Source organism: Entelurus aequoreus, linkage group LG19 (assembly GCF_033978785.1).
Source record: "Entelurus aequoreus isolate RoL-2023_Sb linkage group LG19, RoL_Eaeq_v1.1, whole genome shotgun sequence".
Taxonomy (NCBI): domain Eukaryota; kingdom Metazoa; phylum Chordata; class Actinopteri; order Syngnathiformes; family Syngnathidae; genus Entelurus; species Entelurus aequoreus.
In genome coordinates this window covers 20,013,559-20,031,058 of record NC_084749.1, presented here as the reverse complement: position 1 = coordinate 20,031,058, position 17,500 = coordinate 20,013,559, and the positions used below count along the sequence as shown (strand labels likewise).

General features: G+C 40.6%; 1 protein-coding gene across 3 annotated transcripts in view; it reads left to right on the top strand.

Moving 5' to 3' along the window:
• ptprsa (protein tyrosine phosphatase receptor type Sa) overlaps window positions 1-17,500 on the top strand; it is a 634,816-nt gene that overhangs the window by 503,132 nt on the left and 114,184 nt on the right. For all 3 annotated transcript variants that reach the window (XM_062028063.1, XM_062028064.1, XM_062028065.1), the window contains one exon: window positions 1-104. This exon is cut by the window's left edge and continues 12 nt beyond it. In XM_062028063.1, the coding sequence (XP_061884047.1) occupies window positions 1-104 (104 nt within the window). The remainder of the gene's footprint in view (window positions 105-17,500) is intronic.

Sequence of the window (17,500 nt, the reverse complement as noted above, 5' to 3'; positions counted from 1 at the left end):
GGAGTCAGAACCCCGCACAAAGTGCCTGCTGAACAACGCCGACATCACCCCCCACCACCCCACTGACCCTGTGGAAATGAGACGCATCAACTTCCAAACGCCAGGTACGCAAAAACCCCCCAAACATCGCTGCAGTGGAATTGGGAAATGTGTTTTTGTTGTTTTTTCCTGAACGGCTTTTGTTGTTTGATGACGCTTATTTCACGACCACCACCATGCATATAAAAATGACATTTTTGTGTCTCACATAAACAACAACAGGATAAAAGTGAGTTTACACTTTTAGCTGCAGGTTGACTGACATTGTTTGGACTGTTTGTGGGATTCTGCAGTCCAGGAAGTAAAAGGCTATTCTGTTTCATTCCCACTTCGGGGATAAATAAAACAATTTGTTGTCAGTTTGAGGAACTTGCAGGTTAAGGAGTGCTTTTTATTTATTTTTAATAGAGCTGTCCTGTCCAGTCTTCATTCAGGTTGTCACAGAAGATGTTTCGCCTCCCGTCCGAGCTGGCTTCATCAGTTCATGCTCAAGGACTAGGTAGGACAGCTCTACTCGGTCAGACGAGTTGGACTAAAACTGGATGTTTGAGGTTGTCTGAAAAGACTAGATAGGAAAGCTCTAGTCTTTTTCTCTCTAGTCAGACTCAAGACTGGGCTGTTGAGGTTTTCTTAGAAGATATTTCGCTCCATCGTGATCGACTGGAGCTGTCCTTTCCAGTCTTAATTTAGTTTGTCACAGAAGACATGTCACCTTTCGTCCAAACAGGCTTCACCAATTCAGGCTTAAAGACTAGATAGGAAAGCTTTAGTCGGTCAGACTAGAGACGGAACTGTTGAGGTTTTCTTAGATGTCCGTTCCTCGTCTGTGCAGGTTTCGTCAGTTCATGCCCAAAGACTTGATCGACAGCCCCAGTATGATCGACTATAGCTGTCCTATCCAGTCTTCATTCAGGTTGTCACAGAAGATGTTTCGCCTCCCGTCCGAGCTGGCTTCATCAGTTCATGCTCAAGGACTAGTTAGGACAGCTCTACTCGGTCAGACGTGTTGGACTAAAACTGGATTTTTGAGGTTGTCTGAAAAGACTAGATAGGAAAGCTCTAGTCTTTTTCTCTCTAGTCAGACTCAAGACTGGGCTGTTGAGGTTTTCTTAGAAGATATTTCGCTCCATCGTGATCAACTGGAGCTGTCCTTTCCATTCTTAATTTAGTTTGTCACAGAAGTCATTTCGCCTCTCATCCAAGCAGGTTTCATCAATTCATGCTTAAAGACTAGATAGGACTGCTCTAGTAGTCTTGTCGCTCTAGTCAGACTCGAGACTGGGCTATTGAAGTTTTCTTAGAAGACGCTCCTCGTGTGAGCAGGCTCCATCGGGATCGACTCGAGCTGTCCTTTCCAGTCTTAATTTAGTTTGTCACAGAAGACATGTCACCTTTCATCCAAACAGGCTTCACCAATTCATGCTTAAAGACTAGATAGGACAGCTTTAGTCGGTCAGACTAGAGACGGAACTGTTGAGGTTTTCTTAGATGTCCGTTCCTCGTCTGTGCAGGTTTCGTCAGTTCATGCCCAAAGACTTGATAGACAGCCCCAGTATGATCGACTATAGCTGTCCTATCCAGTCTTCATTCAGGTTGTCACAGAAGATGTTTCGCCTCCCGTCCGAGCTGGCTTCATCAGTTCATGCTCAAGGACTAGGTAGGACAGCTCTACTCGGTCAGACGAGTTGGACTAAAACTGGATGTTTGAGGTTGTCTGAAAAGACTAGATAGGAAAGCTCTAGTCTTTTTCTCTCTAGTCAGACTCAAGACTGGGCTGTTGAGGTTTTCTTAGAAGATATTTCGCTCCATCGTGATCGACTGGAGCTGTCCTTTCCAGTCTTAATTTAGTTTGTCACAGAAGACACTTCACCTTTCATCCAAACAGGCTTCACCAATTCATGCTTAAAGACTAGATAGGAAAGCTTTAGTCGGTCAGACTAGAGACGGTACTGTTGAGGTTTTCTTAGATGTTCGTTCCTCGTCTGTGCAGGTTTCGTCAGTTCATGCCCAAAGACTTGATAGACAGCCCCAGTATGATCGACTATAGCTGTCCTATCCAGTCTTCATTCAGGTTGTCACAGAAGATATTTCACCTTGGTGAAGCAGGCTTCACCAATTCATGCTTAAAGACTAGATAGGACAGCTTTAGTCGATGAGTATATCCGTTCGGCCACCGTGTTCAATGGAGAAGTCTGATCTACAAAATGTGCAGGCAGCATACCCCTTCCCCTTTCAGCTGTCCTGGATGAACTGAAATTATTTTGTCCAATCATTTTGGAACTTGCAAGCGTACTTCTTCTTCTTACTCGTCGTCGCCATGTCTCTTCTTCGTTCTTCTGCTTCGTCTCTGTTATGTTTTTGGACATTACTACTTGCCGTAGTTTTGAAGCGATGCATGATGGGAATCCGGATGATGTGTGTCAGTGTATTAACGTGCCGGCTGGAATAAACACACGCTGAGAAATAGCTCCGTGCCTGCCTACTTTATGGGTTATAGATAAAGCTATGGATAACGGAGACATATATAATAGTCTCCTTTTCAGGTGAGAAAGGACGCTAAAGGCAGTTCCTTTAAGGCACGCCCCCAATATTGTTGTCCGGGTGGAAATCGGGAGAAATTCGGGAGAATGGTTGCCCCGGGAGATTTTCGGGAGGGGCACTGAAATTCGGGAGTCTCCCGGGAAAATCGGGAGGGTTGGCAATAGGGGTGTAACGGTACGTGTATTTGTATTGAACTGTTTCGGTACGGGGGTTTCAGGTCGGTTCGGAGGTGTAAGGAACGAGTTTCCACATGGACATATTAAGTAGTGTAATGCACGTTGTGTAAACAATGCACACCGAGGCACAACACACGGCATACTAGCAACGACCGGGCTACGATAGACTGACCATACGTCTTCTTTTCACCGGACATGTCCTCTTTTGCGGGGCTGTCCGGGCGGAGTTTCTTAAATCAATCAATGTTTATTTATATAGCCCTAAATCACAAGTGTCTCAAAGGGCTGATGAATTAGGGTTGTGTGTATTTTCAATGTACGTTCAGGGTTAAGAAGGGGTTAAAAACAAAACAAATTGTGCACGCAGCAGGATTTGTGAGGGAGGGGCAGAGACAGAGAGAGCGAGAGAGTTATGATAAACGCGCATGCGTCGCCAGGCTCTGCTTTTTATCCATATATTTATCAGATTTAATTTTTTATTATCTATAGCAGTGGTTCTCAAACTTTTTTCAGTGATGTACCCCCTTTGAACATTTTTTTAATTGAAGTACCCCCTAATCAGAGGAAAGCATTTTTGGTTGAAAAAAAAAAGATAAAGAAGTAAAATACAGCACTATGTCATCAGTTTCTGATTTATTAAATTGTATAACAGTGCAAAATATTGCTCATTTGTAGTGGTCTTTCTTGAACTATTTGGGAAAAAAGATATAAAAATAACTAAAAACTTGTTGAAAAATAAACAAGTGATTCAATTATAAATAAAGATTTCTACACATAGAAGTAATCATCAACTTAAAGTGCCCTCTTTGGGGATTGTAATAGAGATCCATCTGGATTCATGAACTTAATTCTAAACATTTCTTCACAAAAAAATAAATCTTTAACATCAATATTTATGGAACATGTCCAAAAAAAATCTAGCTGTCAACATTGAATATTGCATTTCTTTTCACAGTTCTTTTTGACCGACATTTTAGTGAGGGTCAAACCATCATGGCATGGGGGAAACTCTGGGTTTATGGTAATGAATTGAATAGCCTACTTGATTTGATGTTCAGTTTATGAACTTACATTCATATTTTGTTGAAGTATTATTCAATAAATATATTTATAAAGGATTTTTGAATTGTTGCTATTTTTAGAATATTTAAAAAAAAAACTCACGTACCCCTTGGCATACCATTCAAGTACCCCCAGGGTTACGCGTACCCCCATTTGAGAACCACTGATCTATAGCAGGGGTGTCAAAAGTGTGCCCCGGAGGCCATTTGCGGCCCACAGCTAATGTTTTAAAGGCCCACGGCACATTCTAAAAATACTATTAAAATAAACAAAAACATAACAAAAGTGAAATAAAAAAAGCTTAAAGGTGAAATGTAATTTAGAAAAAGTTGCAATGTTGACTAATAAAACAAAGCTGTTTTTTGCTCAAAACATAATATTGAATCAAAATCAATGTTATGATGAATTATTGACCTATCCAAGGTTCCGATTACTTCACATCAAATATTCCACTAAGAAAAATATTTTTGGTGGAAGATTTTGCAAATTTGGTAAATAAATAACCAACAAATTAATATTTTGTCGTTTTCTTACTGTACCGAAAATGAACCGAACCGTGACCTCTAAACCGAGGTACGTACCGAACCGAAATTTTTGTGTACCGTTACACCCCTAGTATGGCCGTATGTTTGACACCCCTGATCCAAACAGTCCACTTGCCATCAAGTCGATGTCTAAGAATACAAAGGAGAATATTATTTTCAATAAACAAGTCCACTGCAAAGCTTGTGGGAAAACACCTGACAGCCTCTATTGTGTCATCCATCTTCCTTTTGCTTTGCTGATCCATAGTCGCCCCCATTTAAACGCCCGTGTTCGCCCTCGTCTGGCAGCTCATTTTGACAGAAGACATTTTGAGAGACCTTGCAGACTGGAACTTGAAACGCATTTGTGCTCTGTGAGGCAGCCAAGGCGAGTGGGTGTGTACAGAAGTTTCATTGACACACTCCTCACACACTTTCTCACTTTTTTTGGGGGGGGGGCTTTATGGTCATCAAAAGATCCACATTTCAAACCACAGTTTCTCTCATCTTGGGGCACACACACACACACACACACAGCCCGCAGTGGAGCGTGTTAGAGGGTTCTGGGAGTTCTGTCTGAAAATGGTCTCGACCCCCAAAACGAGGGAGTTGAATTGACTCGCCTCGTCTTCGTGCTGCTTAGTAGTCAGAGCCTGTTTCGAGGGGGACGTCTCTGTAATGGCGAGGTTAGAATAATGACCACTTGCTTAGTCCACTTGATTGTGCATTTGCACGTAACGCCGACTAATACGCGCTGAGAGGTTTCTCCCCGCACACCACGAGCCTTCCCCACTCCACGATCCCGTCGTCGTCGAGCGGAATTGGGCGACGTTGTTATCTCCGCACCTGGGGGAATTCAATTTAAATGGACATTTTAGCCCAATTAAGTGGGCCGGTGAGCATTTGTGAACATCGCCATCAGCTAAAAGCGGCCGTTGTTAAAATGAGCACGCTCTCACTGCTCTTGTCCGCGGCCTCCTTTCATTCAGCGGAGCATACGCCGTATCGGCAATTGGGACGCGGTGACCCGTGGTGCTGCAGAACAAAAAATGATTTCTGATTAGTCTTCACATAAGCAAAGCTTCATTAATGCATTTGGAAGTGTGTGTGTGTGTGTTTATGTATCTCTTTGGTCATGTGACAGCCTCACATTGACAGTGCGGAACTCCTCAAGGCGCAGAGTGGCTCGTTTTTTGTCATTATCTTTCTTGGTTCCCGGGCTTTAATTGGCAAATGGGGCCCAAGTAATGAAGCAGCACAACTCAGAGGATATCTACTGTCTGTGTCCAATCAAGCTGCCTTTTGCTCAGAGCGCTAATTTTTTCTTCCGTTTCACCCTCCATCTCCTCCCTGTTTCCATATTTTAATCTCCTCCATCCTCTTGCTCTCTTTATCTCTACATGCATCTCTAGTAGCGCAGTACAGCCGGCGTAGCAATAATAATAACGTTAAATCGCCCAATGACCAAACGTGGATTTTATTTTGGTTTTTGTTTCAGCTACGGCGCAACAAAATACAAGACTGGCACGATACCTTAAAGGCCCACTGAAATGAAATGTTTTTATTTAAACGGGGATAGCAGATCCATTCTATGTGTCATACTTGATCATTTCGCGATATTGCCATATTTTTGCTGAAAGGATTTAGTAGAGAACAACGACGATAAAGTTCGCAACTTTTGGTCGCTGATAAAAAAAAGCCTTGCCCCTACCGGAAATAGCGTGACGTCACAGGCTGGAGGGCTGCTCACATTTCCTCATTGTTTACAATGCAGCGAGAGAGATTCGGACCGAGAAAGCGACGATTACCCCATTAATTTGAGCGAGGATGAAAGATTTGTGGATGAGGTACGTGAGAGTGAAGGACTAGAATGCAGTGCAGGACGTATCTTTTTTCGCTCTGACCGTAACTTAGGTACAAGGGTTCATTGGATTCCACACTTTCTCCTTTTTCTATTGTGGATCACGGATTTGTATTTTAAACCACCTCGGATACTATATCCTCTTGAAAATGAGAGTCGAGAACGCGAAATGGACATTCACAGTGACTTTTATCCCCACGACAATACATCGGTGAAGCTCTTTAGCTACTGAGCTAACGTGATAGCATCGGGCTCAAATGCAGATAGAAACAAAATAAGTAAATCACTGACTGGAAGGATAGACAGAAGATCAACAATACTATTAAACCGTGGACATGTAAATACATGGTTAATAATTTCCAGCTTGGCGAAGCTTAAAAATGATGTTGCTAACGACGCCATTGAAGCTAACTTAGCAACGGGACCTCACAGAGCTATGATAAAAACATTAGCGCTCCACCTACGCCAGCCAGCCCTCATCTGCTCATCAACACCCATGCTCACCTGCGTTCCAGCGATCGACGGAAGGACGAAGGACTTCACCCGATCATCCGTGCGGTCGGCGGCTAGCGTCGGCTAGCGCGTCTGCTATCCAAGTCAAAGTCCTCCTGGTTGTGTTGCTACAGCCAGCCGCTAATACACCAATCCCACCTACAACTTTCTTCTTTGCAGTCTTCATTGTTCATTAAACAAATTGCAAAAGATTCACCAACACAGATGTCCAGAATACTGTGGAATTTTGAAATGAAAACAGAGCTTTTTTGTATTGGATTCAATGGTGTACCAATACTTCCGTTTATTTAGTGACGTCACGCGCATACGTCATCATACATAGACATTTTCAACCGGAAGTTTAGCGGGAAATTTAAAATTGCACAAATTGATGAAAGATTTGTGGATGAGGAAAGTGAGAGAAATTTAAAATTGCACTTTATAAGTTAACCCGGCCGTATTGGCATGTGTTGCAATGTTAAGATTTCATCATTGATATATAAACTATCAGACTGCGTGGTCGGTAGTAGTGGGTTTCAGTAGGCCTTAAATGGCAAAGACTACTTCCTGCATACTTAGTCTACACACTATTGGGGCGGTAGGCTCGGTTGGTAGAGTGGCCGCGCCAGCAACTTGAGGGTTCCAGGTTCGATCCTCGCTTCCGCCATCCTAATCACTGCCGTTGTGTCCTTGGGCAAGACACTTTACCCACCTGCTCCCAGTGCCACCCACACTGGTTTAAATGTAACTTAGATATTGGGTTTCACTATGTAAAAGTGCTTTGAGTCACTAGAGAAAAAGCGCTATATAAATATAATTCACTTCACTTCACTATGGAATATACAATGCAGCTGGAAAGTATCCACAGTGCTTGACTTTTTCCACATTTTGTTATATTACAGCTAGAGATGTCCGATAATATCGGCCATATCGGCCTGCCGATATTATCGGCCGATGAATGCTTTAAAATGTAATATCGGAAATTATCGGTATCGTTTTTTTTATCGGTATCGTTTTTATTGTATTTTTAATTTTTTAAATTTTTATTAAATCAACATAAAAAACACAAGATACACTTCAATTAGTGCACCAACCCAAAAAAACTCCCTCCCCCATTTACACTCATTCACACAAAAGGGTTGTTTCTTTCTGTTGTTAATATTCTGGTTCCTACATTATATATCAATATATATCAATACAGTCTGCAAGGGATACAGTCCGTAAGCACAAATGATTGTGCGTGATGCTGGTCTACTAATAGTACTAACCTTTAACAGTTAATTTTACTCATTTTCATTAATTACTAGTTTCTATGTAACTGTTTTTATATTGTTTTACTTTCTTTTTTATTCAAGAAAATGTTTTTAATGTATTTATCTTATTTTATTTTATAAATTTTTAAAAAAAAGGACCTTATCTTCACCATACCTGGTTGTCCAAATTAGGCATAATAATGTGTTAATTCCATGACTGTATATATTGGTATCGGTTGATATCGGTATCAATCAATCAATCAATCAATCAATGTTTATTTATATAGCCCTAAATCACAAGTGTCTCAAAGGGCTGTACAAGCCACAACGACATCCTCGGTACAGAGCCCACATACGGGCAAGGAAAAACTCACCCCAGTGGGACGTCGGTGAATGACTATGAGAAACCTTGGAGAGGACCGCATATGTGGGTAACCCCCCCCCCCCCCCCCCCCCCTCTAGGGGAGACCGAAAGCAACGGATGTCGAGTGGGTCCGACATAACATTGTGAAAGTCCAGTCCACAGTGGATCCAACACATCAGCGGGAGTCCAGTCCACAGCGGGGCCAACAGGAAACCATCCCGAGCGGTAATTAAGAGTTGGACAATATCGGAATATCGGATATCTGCAAAAAAGTCATTATCGGACATCCCTAATTACAGCCTTTATCTAAAATGGATCATTATTTTCCTCAAAATTCTACACACAATACCCCATATTGCAATGTGAAAAGTATATTGTGTTTAATTTAATTTTGCAAATCACATGTACATACACTATATTGCCAAAAGTATTTGGCCACCTGCCTTTACTCACATATGAACTTGAAGTGCCATCCCATGGAATTGTCCAAAATATTTTGCTATCCTGGAGCATTCAAAGTTCCTTTCACTGGAACTGACGGGACAAGCCCAACTCCTGAAAAACCAACCCCACACCATAATTCCTCCTCCACCAAATGTCACACTTGGTACAATAAGGTCCGAAATGTAGCGTTCTCCTGGCAACCTCCAAACTCAGACTGGTCCATCAGATTGCCAGATGGAAAAGCGTGATTCATCAGTCCAGAGAAGGCGTCTCCACTGCTCTAGAGTCCAGTGGCGACGTGCTTTACACCACTGCATCCCACGCTTTGCATTGGACTTGGTGATGTATGGCTTAGATGCAACTGTTCAGCCATGGAAACCCATACCATGAAGCTCTCTGCGTACTGTACGTGGGCTAATTGGAAGGTCACATGAAGTTTGGAGCTCTGTAGCAACTGACTGTGCAGAAAGTCTTTGCACTATGCGCTTCAGCATCCGCTGACCTCTCTGTCAGTTTACGTGGCCTACCACTTGGTGGCTGAGTTGCTGTTGTTCCCAAACTCTTCACTTTTCTTATAATAAAGTTGACTCTGGAATATTTAGGAGCGAGGAAGTTTCACGAGTGGATTTGTTGCACAGGTGGCATCCTATGACAGTTCCACGCTGGAAATCACTGAGAACGGCCCATTCTTTCACAAATGTTTGTAGAAACAGTCTCCATGCCTAAGTGCTTGATTTTATACACCGGGCCAAGTGATTAAGACACCTGATTCTCATCATTTGGATGGGTGGCCAAATACTTTTGGCAATATAGTGTAAGTATTCTCAGCATTTGCTCAATACTTGACGATACACTCGTTGATACAGCAGTTACAGCCTTTTTGAATACGATGCCACAAGCTTGGCATACCTATCTTTTGAAAGTCTCGCCCATTCCCGTTTTGCAGCACAGTTACTATGGTAATCTACGTCACAGCATCTCAGACGAGGCACCAAGCAGTGTGGGTGGGGAGCGTTTCCATAGAGCGTTTCTAGAGCGGCCAGCCTGAAATATGGGTGTCAGGGACAGACGCGGAAGGGGTTTTTTCAACAAAGTTCTAAAGCTTAGTGATATATCAAATATATCAGATTGTATAGGGTTTTTGTTTTTTTTACCCTTCGCATATTTCACTGTTTGTTGCATTTTCGTTGTGTTTCGCTTGATTGTAAATAATGTCGATTGAGAGGGGGTGTGACATTCATATGTTGTCAATATTCAGTGTTTTATCGTTCATAGTTAATATTGTAAATCCCACATTCTTTATTTCCATGTACATTCTGGGTGTCTCATTCAGGAAAAAATAAATAAATTCCATTCCGTTTTTTCAGGTGGTCTGTCATAAGGTTTTTAGCATTCAATCAGACATTATTATAAGGTTTTGTATTAATGTTCCTAAAAATCAGATATACCCGCCCCCAGACACATTTTGTTCTCTAAATTTGGCCCCTCAGTCAAAATAATTGCCAAGGCCTGTTCTAGAAGGTTCTCCTCTCTCTACAGAGTGACCGTCAGGTTCTTTTTCTTCTGGGATTGCTGCCAAATGTGCATCAACAAAGTATTGTGCAAAGGCTGTGAATACTTATTTACATGTAATTTTTGTACTTTTAATACATTTGCAATTAAAAAAAAAAAATTCCACATTGTCATAATGAGGTGTTGTCTGTAGAAATTTGAGGAAAAAAGTGAATTTATTCCATTTTGGAATAAGGCTGTAACATAACAAAATGTGGAAAAAAATGAAGCAATGTATTTCTTAATTTTCAGTCAATGTTACATCCACCCCCGTAACTCTCTGACATCCATATTTTTAAACTCATATATTAAAAAAAAAAAAAAAAGGCAGACGGCATCACACATTTCAACATTTTACAAGCGCCGTCAAATCATTGGCATGAATTAGTATCCTACTCATTTACTGAGATTACAGCAACGAGCACCCTCGTCCTTGCTAGCATCAACACGTCAACAAATCAGTGCATAAATCTAAGCAGACTTTACTTCACCTCCTTCTCACTGTAGTAAATAATGCTTGGCGATAGTGAATCTCTTTGACAAACTTGAAATCTGTTGTCAACTCAAATTAATCAGCGTGTCTTCCATTCAGTGGTTTTTAGGTAGACCCACCAAACTATGGCCCTGTCCACACAAATACTGATATTTTAAAAATATTTGTCCATGTGATTTTAGCCTCTCGTCCACAAGCAAACATCGTTTTTTGTTCTTGAAAACTGAGTTTATAAAAAAAAGAGATTTTCAAAAACTACAGCTTTGGTTATGGAGTGTAGATGGGTAAAAAAAAATGTTTATTTGTTTCAGAAGAAACGGGCAATCGAGATGGGATTTATGGTTCTTTGAATGGAGTTGGATCTTGAGGAACCGTTCTTTTTAGAGATGTCTGATAATATCGGACGATAAATGCTTTAAAATGTAATATCGGAAATTATCGGTATCGGTTTCAAAATTATCGGTATCAGTTTCAAAAAGTAAAATGTATGACTTTTTAAAACGCCGCTGTGTACACGGACGTAGGGAGAAGTACAGAGCGCCAATAAACCTTAAAGGCACTGCCTTTGCGTGCCGGCCCAGTCACATAATATATACGGCTTTTCACACACACAAGTAAATGCAAGCATACTTGGTCAACAACCATACAGGTCACACTGAGGGTGGACGTATAAACAACTTTAACACTGTTGCAAATATGCGCCACACTGTGAACCCACACCAAACAAGAATGACAAACACATTTCGGGAGAACATTTGCACCGTAACACAACATGAACACAACAGAACAAATACCCAGAACCCCTTGCAGCACTAACTCTTCCGGGACGCTACAATATACACCCCCCGCTACCCACCTCAACCTCCTCATGCTCTCTCAGGGAGAGCATGTCCCAAATTCCATGTTGAAAAAAATAATGCACTTTGTGACTTCAATAATAAATATGGCAGTGCCATGTTGGCATTTTTTTCCATAACTTGAGTCGATTTATTTTGGAAAACCTTGTTACATTGTTTAATGCATCCAGCGGGGCATCACAACAAAATTAGGCATAATAATGTGTTAATTCCACGACTGTATATATCGGTATCGGAATCGGTAATTAAGAGTTGGACAATATCGGAATATCGGCAAAAAAGCCATTATCGGCCATCTCTTGTTTTTTTCAAAGAACCATTCAAAAGAAATGTCTCATTGTTGTATTTGTTTAAGGAAACAATTTTGGGTAGCAGTTATAGGATAAGATAGGATATGATATGATAAGATAGGATAACACTTTATTGTCACTGCACTTAAAAAGTACATTGACATTACATGGGCGGCCTGTAAAAGGTGGGAAAAGGAGAATGTGGTCGATCCCAGACTCGGCTTCTATGAGGGGAGCTTAGTTTGGGGACAGGAACAAAAAATGATACATAAGCACATATACACATGTTACGACACAGAAACAACAAGACTTACCGCTTTCGGCTAGAGACAAACGAGAAATGATGATAATATTTGAATCCGAATAATTCAAACCCATACAGTTGATACTATATTGGTGGGAATGACTCTGAAACATTGCTAATCATTTGATTGTGCTTATGTGTTCATTGAAAACATTCCATAAACTATTTTAAAATGTGCCTCCCCAAAAAAACCTAACACAAAAACATACAAACAATAAATAAAAATAACATGCATCTATGTATAAAATGATATAAATACAATGAGAATAAAAATTTGAACAAGATTAAAACGTGAATTACACCTGAACTACAGTACTACAACGTAACAATTACCCAGAAAAGTGACTCTAAATGCTGTTTTCCTTTGCTCCAACTCACTGCCGTCCTCCTGCATTTTTTATTAAAATTGCCTTCAACTTGTAGTCGGTTTTCATTGTCACTTAAAAGAGCCGTTCAAAAGACTCGACTCGTTCTCGACCGTCGAATCTCTAATGGGCATCAGTATCCTATGTATGTAACACCTGTTTATAGGCGGGGGAATCTTTGGGTACCTCATGATTCGATTATAAATGTGTTTTATGCATCTTTAATCGTCATATTCTAATATAAATGTATCATTATATTCAAGCAGGCAGCTCAAAGAGGTGTGTGGTATCTACACATTCAAACCTATGGCTCACAGTGTTGCCGTACTATGTGGATAATCTTCCCTCTCCTAACTCATTAATCTACTTGCTAATTTCCTCTAATTATTGGTTATCTTAGTTCAACGTCCGTTGAAATGTACAAAGCACTTAATCTTTTGTTGGTTCCCTACTTCACATTCAAGCTAGCTGAGCGGTTAGCATGGCTTCACCTTTCCCGCTGCCTGCGTTTGTGGTCCGTCAAAACCGTCTGTATTTTGCGGACTTTAAGGCGCACTTAAAATCCTTTCATTTTCTCAAAACTCGACGGTGCGCCTTGTAACCCGGTGCGCCTAATGTACGGAATAATTTTGGTTTTGCCCACCGACCTCGAAGCTATTTTATTTGGTACATGGTCAATTGATAAGTGTGACCAGTAGATGGCAGTCACACAAAAGAGATACGTGTAGACTGCAATATGATGGCAGTTACACATAAGAAATATGTGTAGACTGCAATATGACTCACGTAAACACCACCAAAATTGTATATGTTCCATTGAAAATATAGAACATTACACACGGCCCTCGAAAACCCATCAAAATGTTTTAGTACGACTTTGGTAAGCTATGAAGCCGCACCACTTAATGTGCTTCAACATACAAGTATTATTATGGTCTGTGTATAAGGTAAGACATATCTGGCGTTTTGTTTCACAACATTAGGCAAAACCAACTTTTCTTACCTTCTGGTACCTGTTGATCTGTATTTGGGATCTGCATAAGTCCTAAAAATTTGCGCGCGTCCGCCTTTGTAGTCCGTGTCGACGCTTCTTCCTTTTCTCTATCTTCTTGTTATGTGACATTCATCCTCCGCTGTTGCCATTTCTAATATTAAAGTAGTGTAAAGTTCTTACTTACATTGGTCAGTAAACTCGCCATGAAAGCGCTAAAACATACCGGTGTAGTGAGTTTACATTATTCGCCCAAGGAACTTTAGTTATTAGAGAGTTCTGGTCTGATTTTTTTTCAAGTACACATTTCCGGTGTTGTTATTGCATTAGTGAGCCAAGGATGAGGAGATGCTGCTTCGTTGTTGATTTAAGTAAAGTCTGAATGTCATTAAAACAGTTAGCTCCATCTTTTGACACTTCTTCCACTCCCGTCTTTGCACGCTACACCGCTACAACAAAGATGGCGGGGAGAAGACGCTGCCGCAGGCGAGCCACGTGAATACGACCGCCCACAAAATGGCGCATCCGGAAGCGACTGTCAGAAAGCGGCTTGAAAATGATCTGCAAAACATAATCTATGCAACATTTTGACCAAAGAACCACCATTATATGTTATGTAGACCACAAAGAAGTGTTTTCCAATTAGAAAAAAATCATTACAATATGACTCCTTTAATGCGGCCTATCATCCGGTGCGCCCTATGGTCCGGAAAATACGGTACTTTATTTAGCAGAATTAAAAAATCTATTTTTTGACGTTTATACATGAATTCAGAATCGTCCTAGTCCCGATCGCGATGCATCTAAAAGTGTATAAACTTTTTTAACAAGGGAACATGTAGTTTTTAACTTAGTGTTGTTTTTATTTTGAACATAGGTAGAAGCTTGTGTTATAAATCCACTCGTATGGATGGGAGATTTGTTTTAATTATCCTGTTTTTGTGTGGACATCCATAGGAAAAGATGTTAAACAAAATGTATTCTAACAATTTTTAGGAGTCATTTCCGTAGCTTTATTTCGGTAACACCTGATCGCTTATCTCTGGATGCCAGTAGGCTCTTCCGATTTAAAAATTGGTTAGATAATCCCAAGAAAGGCTGGAGAGTACTTCTCCTGTCGAGCAGATAAGACTCTGAACCGTCATCGTACTCCTCAGGCATTGACTCCCGTCAGCTATCGCTACAAAACTGTCAGCCAAAAATGTGGATGTCTCATCATACTTTTTACTCCTGATGCTTCAAATACAGACTAAAAAAACATTTTCAGTGTTGTTTCCACCAAAAAATATGAATTGTTTTTGTTTTTCCCTTTCGCTGTCTCCATTCTATTTCCTTCTATCGGCTCATCTAATTGGTGTTTGTGAAGCTCATAGATAGTGAATCAATGTTGTTGATGACTGTTTTTTATGTTTTAGATAATAATAGACAATATTTTGTCTGTGTATTTATCCTCTGAGGAATTTGTGTTTTGCATAACAAGGCTATTTTATTTTGAAATGTGCTGGTTTTAAAGGCCTACTGAAATGAATTTTTTTTATTTAAACGGGGATAGCAGATCTATTCTATGTGTCATACTTGATCATTTCGCGATATTGCCATATTTTTGCTGAAAGGATTTAGTATAGAACAACGACGATAAAGATCGCAACTTTTGGTATCTGATAAAAAAAGGCTTGCCCCTACCGGAAGTAGCGTGACGTAGTCAGTTGAACATATACGCAAAGTTCCCTATTGTTTACAATGATGGCCGCATGAAGTGAGAGAGATTCAGACCGAGAAAGCGACAATTTCCCCATTAATTTGAGCGAGGATGAAAGATTTGTGGATGAGTAAAGTGCAAGTGAAGGACTAGTGGGGAGTTGAAGCTATTCAGATAGGGAAGATGCTGTGAGAGCCGGGGGTGACCTGATATTCAGCTGGGAATGACTACAACAGTAAATAAACACAAGACATATATATACTCTATTAGCCACAACACAACCAGGCTTATATTTAACATGCCACAAATTAATCCTGCATAAAAACACCTACGTGTTTGTTATGCTAGCTCCTAGCTCCTCTGCTAGCTCCTAGCTCCATAGAACGCGCCAATACAATTCAAACACCTGATCAACACACACAATCACTCAGCCCAAAAGACCGTTCACCTAACCCAAGGTTCATAAAGCTTATATATTTTTAAAAAGTTACGTACGTGACGCGCACATACGGTCAAGCTATCAAATGTTTAGCAGCCAAGGCTGCATACTCACGGTACCTGATATTCAGCTGGGAATGACTAAAACAGTAAATAAACACAAGACATATATTTACTCTATTAGCCACAACACAACCAGGCTTATATTTAATATGACACAAATTAATCCTGCATAAAAACACCTACGTCTTTGTTATGCTAACTCCTAGCTCCTATGCTAGCTCCTAGCTCCATAGAACACGCCAATAATATTCAAACACCTGATCAACACACACAATCACTCAGCCCAAAAGACCGTTCACCTAACCCAAGGTTCATAAAGCTTATATATTTTTAAAAAGTTACGTACATACGCAAAAAAAAAGTTGCGCACATACGGTCAAGCGATCAAATGTTTAGAAGCCAAAGCTGCATACTCACGGTAGCACGTCTGCGTCTTTGTCATCCAAATCAAAGTAATCCTGGTAAGAGTCTGTGTTGTCCCAGTTCTCTACAGGCGTCTGTGTATCGAAGTCAAAAGTCCTCCTGGTTAGAGTCTCTGTTATCCGAGTTCTTCCATCTTGACTGCATCTTTCGGGAATGTAAACAAAGACGCGCCGGCTGTGTACTGTTGTTGCTGACTTCGTTCGAAAAATACGTCCGTTTCGCACCGACAGCTTTCTTCTTTGCTTGCTCAGCTTCTTTCTCCATAATGCAATGAACATAATTGCAACAGATTCACAAACACAGATGTCCAGAATACTGTGGAATTATGAAATGAAAACAGAGCTTTTTTGTATCGTATTCAATGGGGAAGGCATACCTCTGTTCCCCGGGCTACGTCACGCGCATACGTCATCCTCAGAGGCGTTTCGAACCGGAAGTTTAGCGGCAAATTTAAAATGTCACTTTATAAGTTAACCCGGCCGTATTGGCATGTGTTATAATGTTAAGATTTCATCATTGATATATAAACTATCAGACTGCGTGGTCGGTAGTAGTGGGTTTCAGTAGGCCTTTAAGGAGGATGTATAAGCTACAACAACAAAAACACAAAACATTTTTAAAAACGTGCAAAAGCAGCCAACTTTAAAGTGTTGGACATAAGGATGGGTACCTAATTTGGTACTTTTACAGGCACCGACAAAAATCCGACGGTACTACTGTTTATGTAAAATTGTACTATATTTTGCTACCTTTGTTGCACGTGATGTCTAAACATCGGCTCAAACTTTTGGCAGGCAAACAAGCACTCATAGTGTAGTCACCCGGTAATGTTGCAATTGTTCATGCCTACAAAGCAAGCGTGCTTGATAAAAAAAAAAATGCTCATAAGTAAGGCTCCACTTTTCAAAATGTGCTCCCTCAATGCTAATTTACATTGGCTATGCCAGATACATGCTACTGATTAGCACTCGTGATTTTACATGGCGATTTCAACACCTCCGAATTTGGTAATAAAAATTACAACTAAAATGCATGTGATAGATATATACTTACAGTATAAACACTTTGTAGGGCTCAACAAAGTACATAACACATTGAATTTATTGGCAAAGACTACATCCTGGCTACAGCAACACACCATAGCTTATACACTACTGCCATCTCATGTCTTGGAATTGCAACTACATGGAATGTCTACTACAAAATACTTGCAAAGGAGACTCCAAAGTGTAAAAAAAACTAGGATAACACATTGACTGCAGAGCTTACT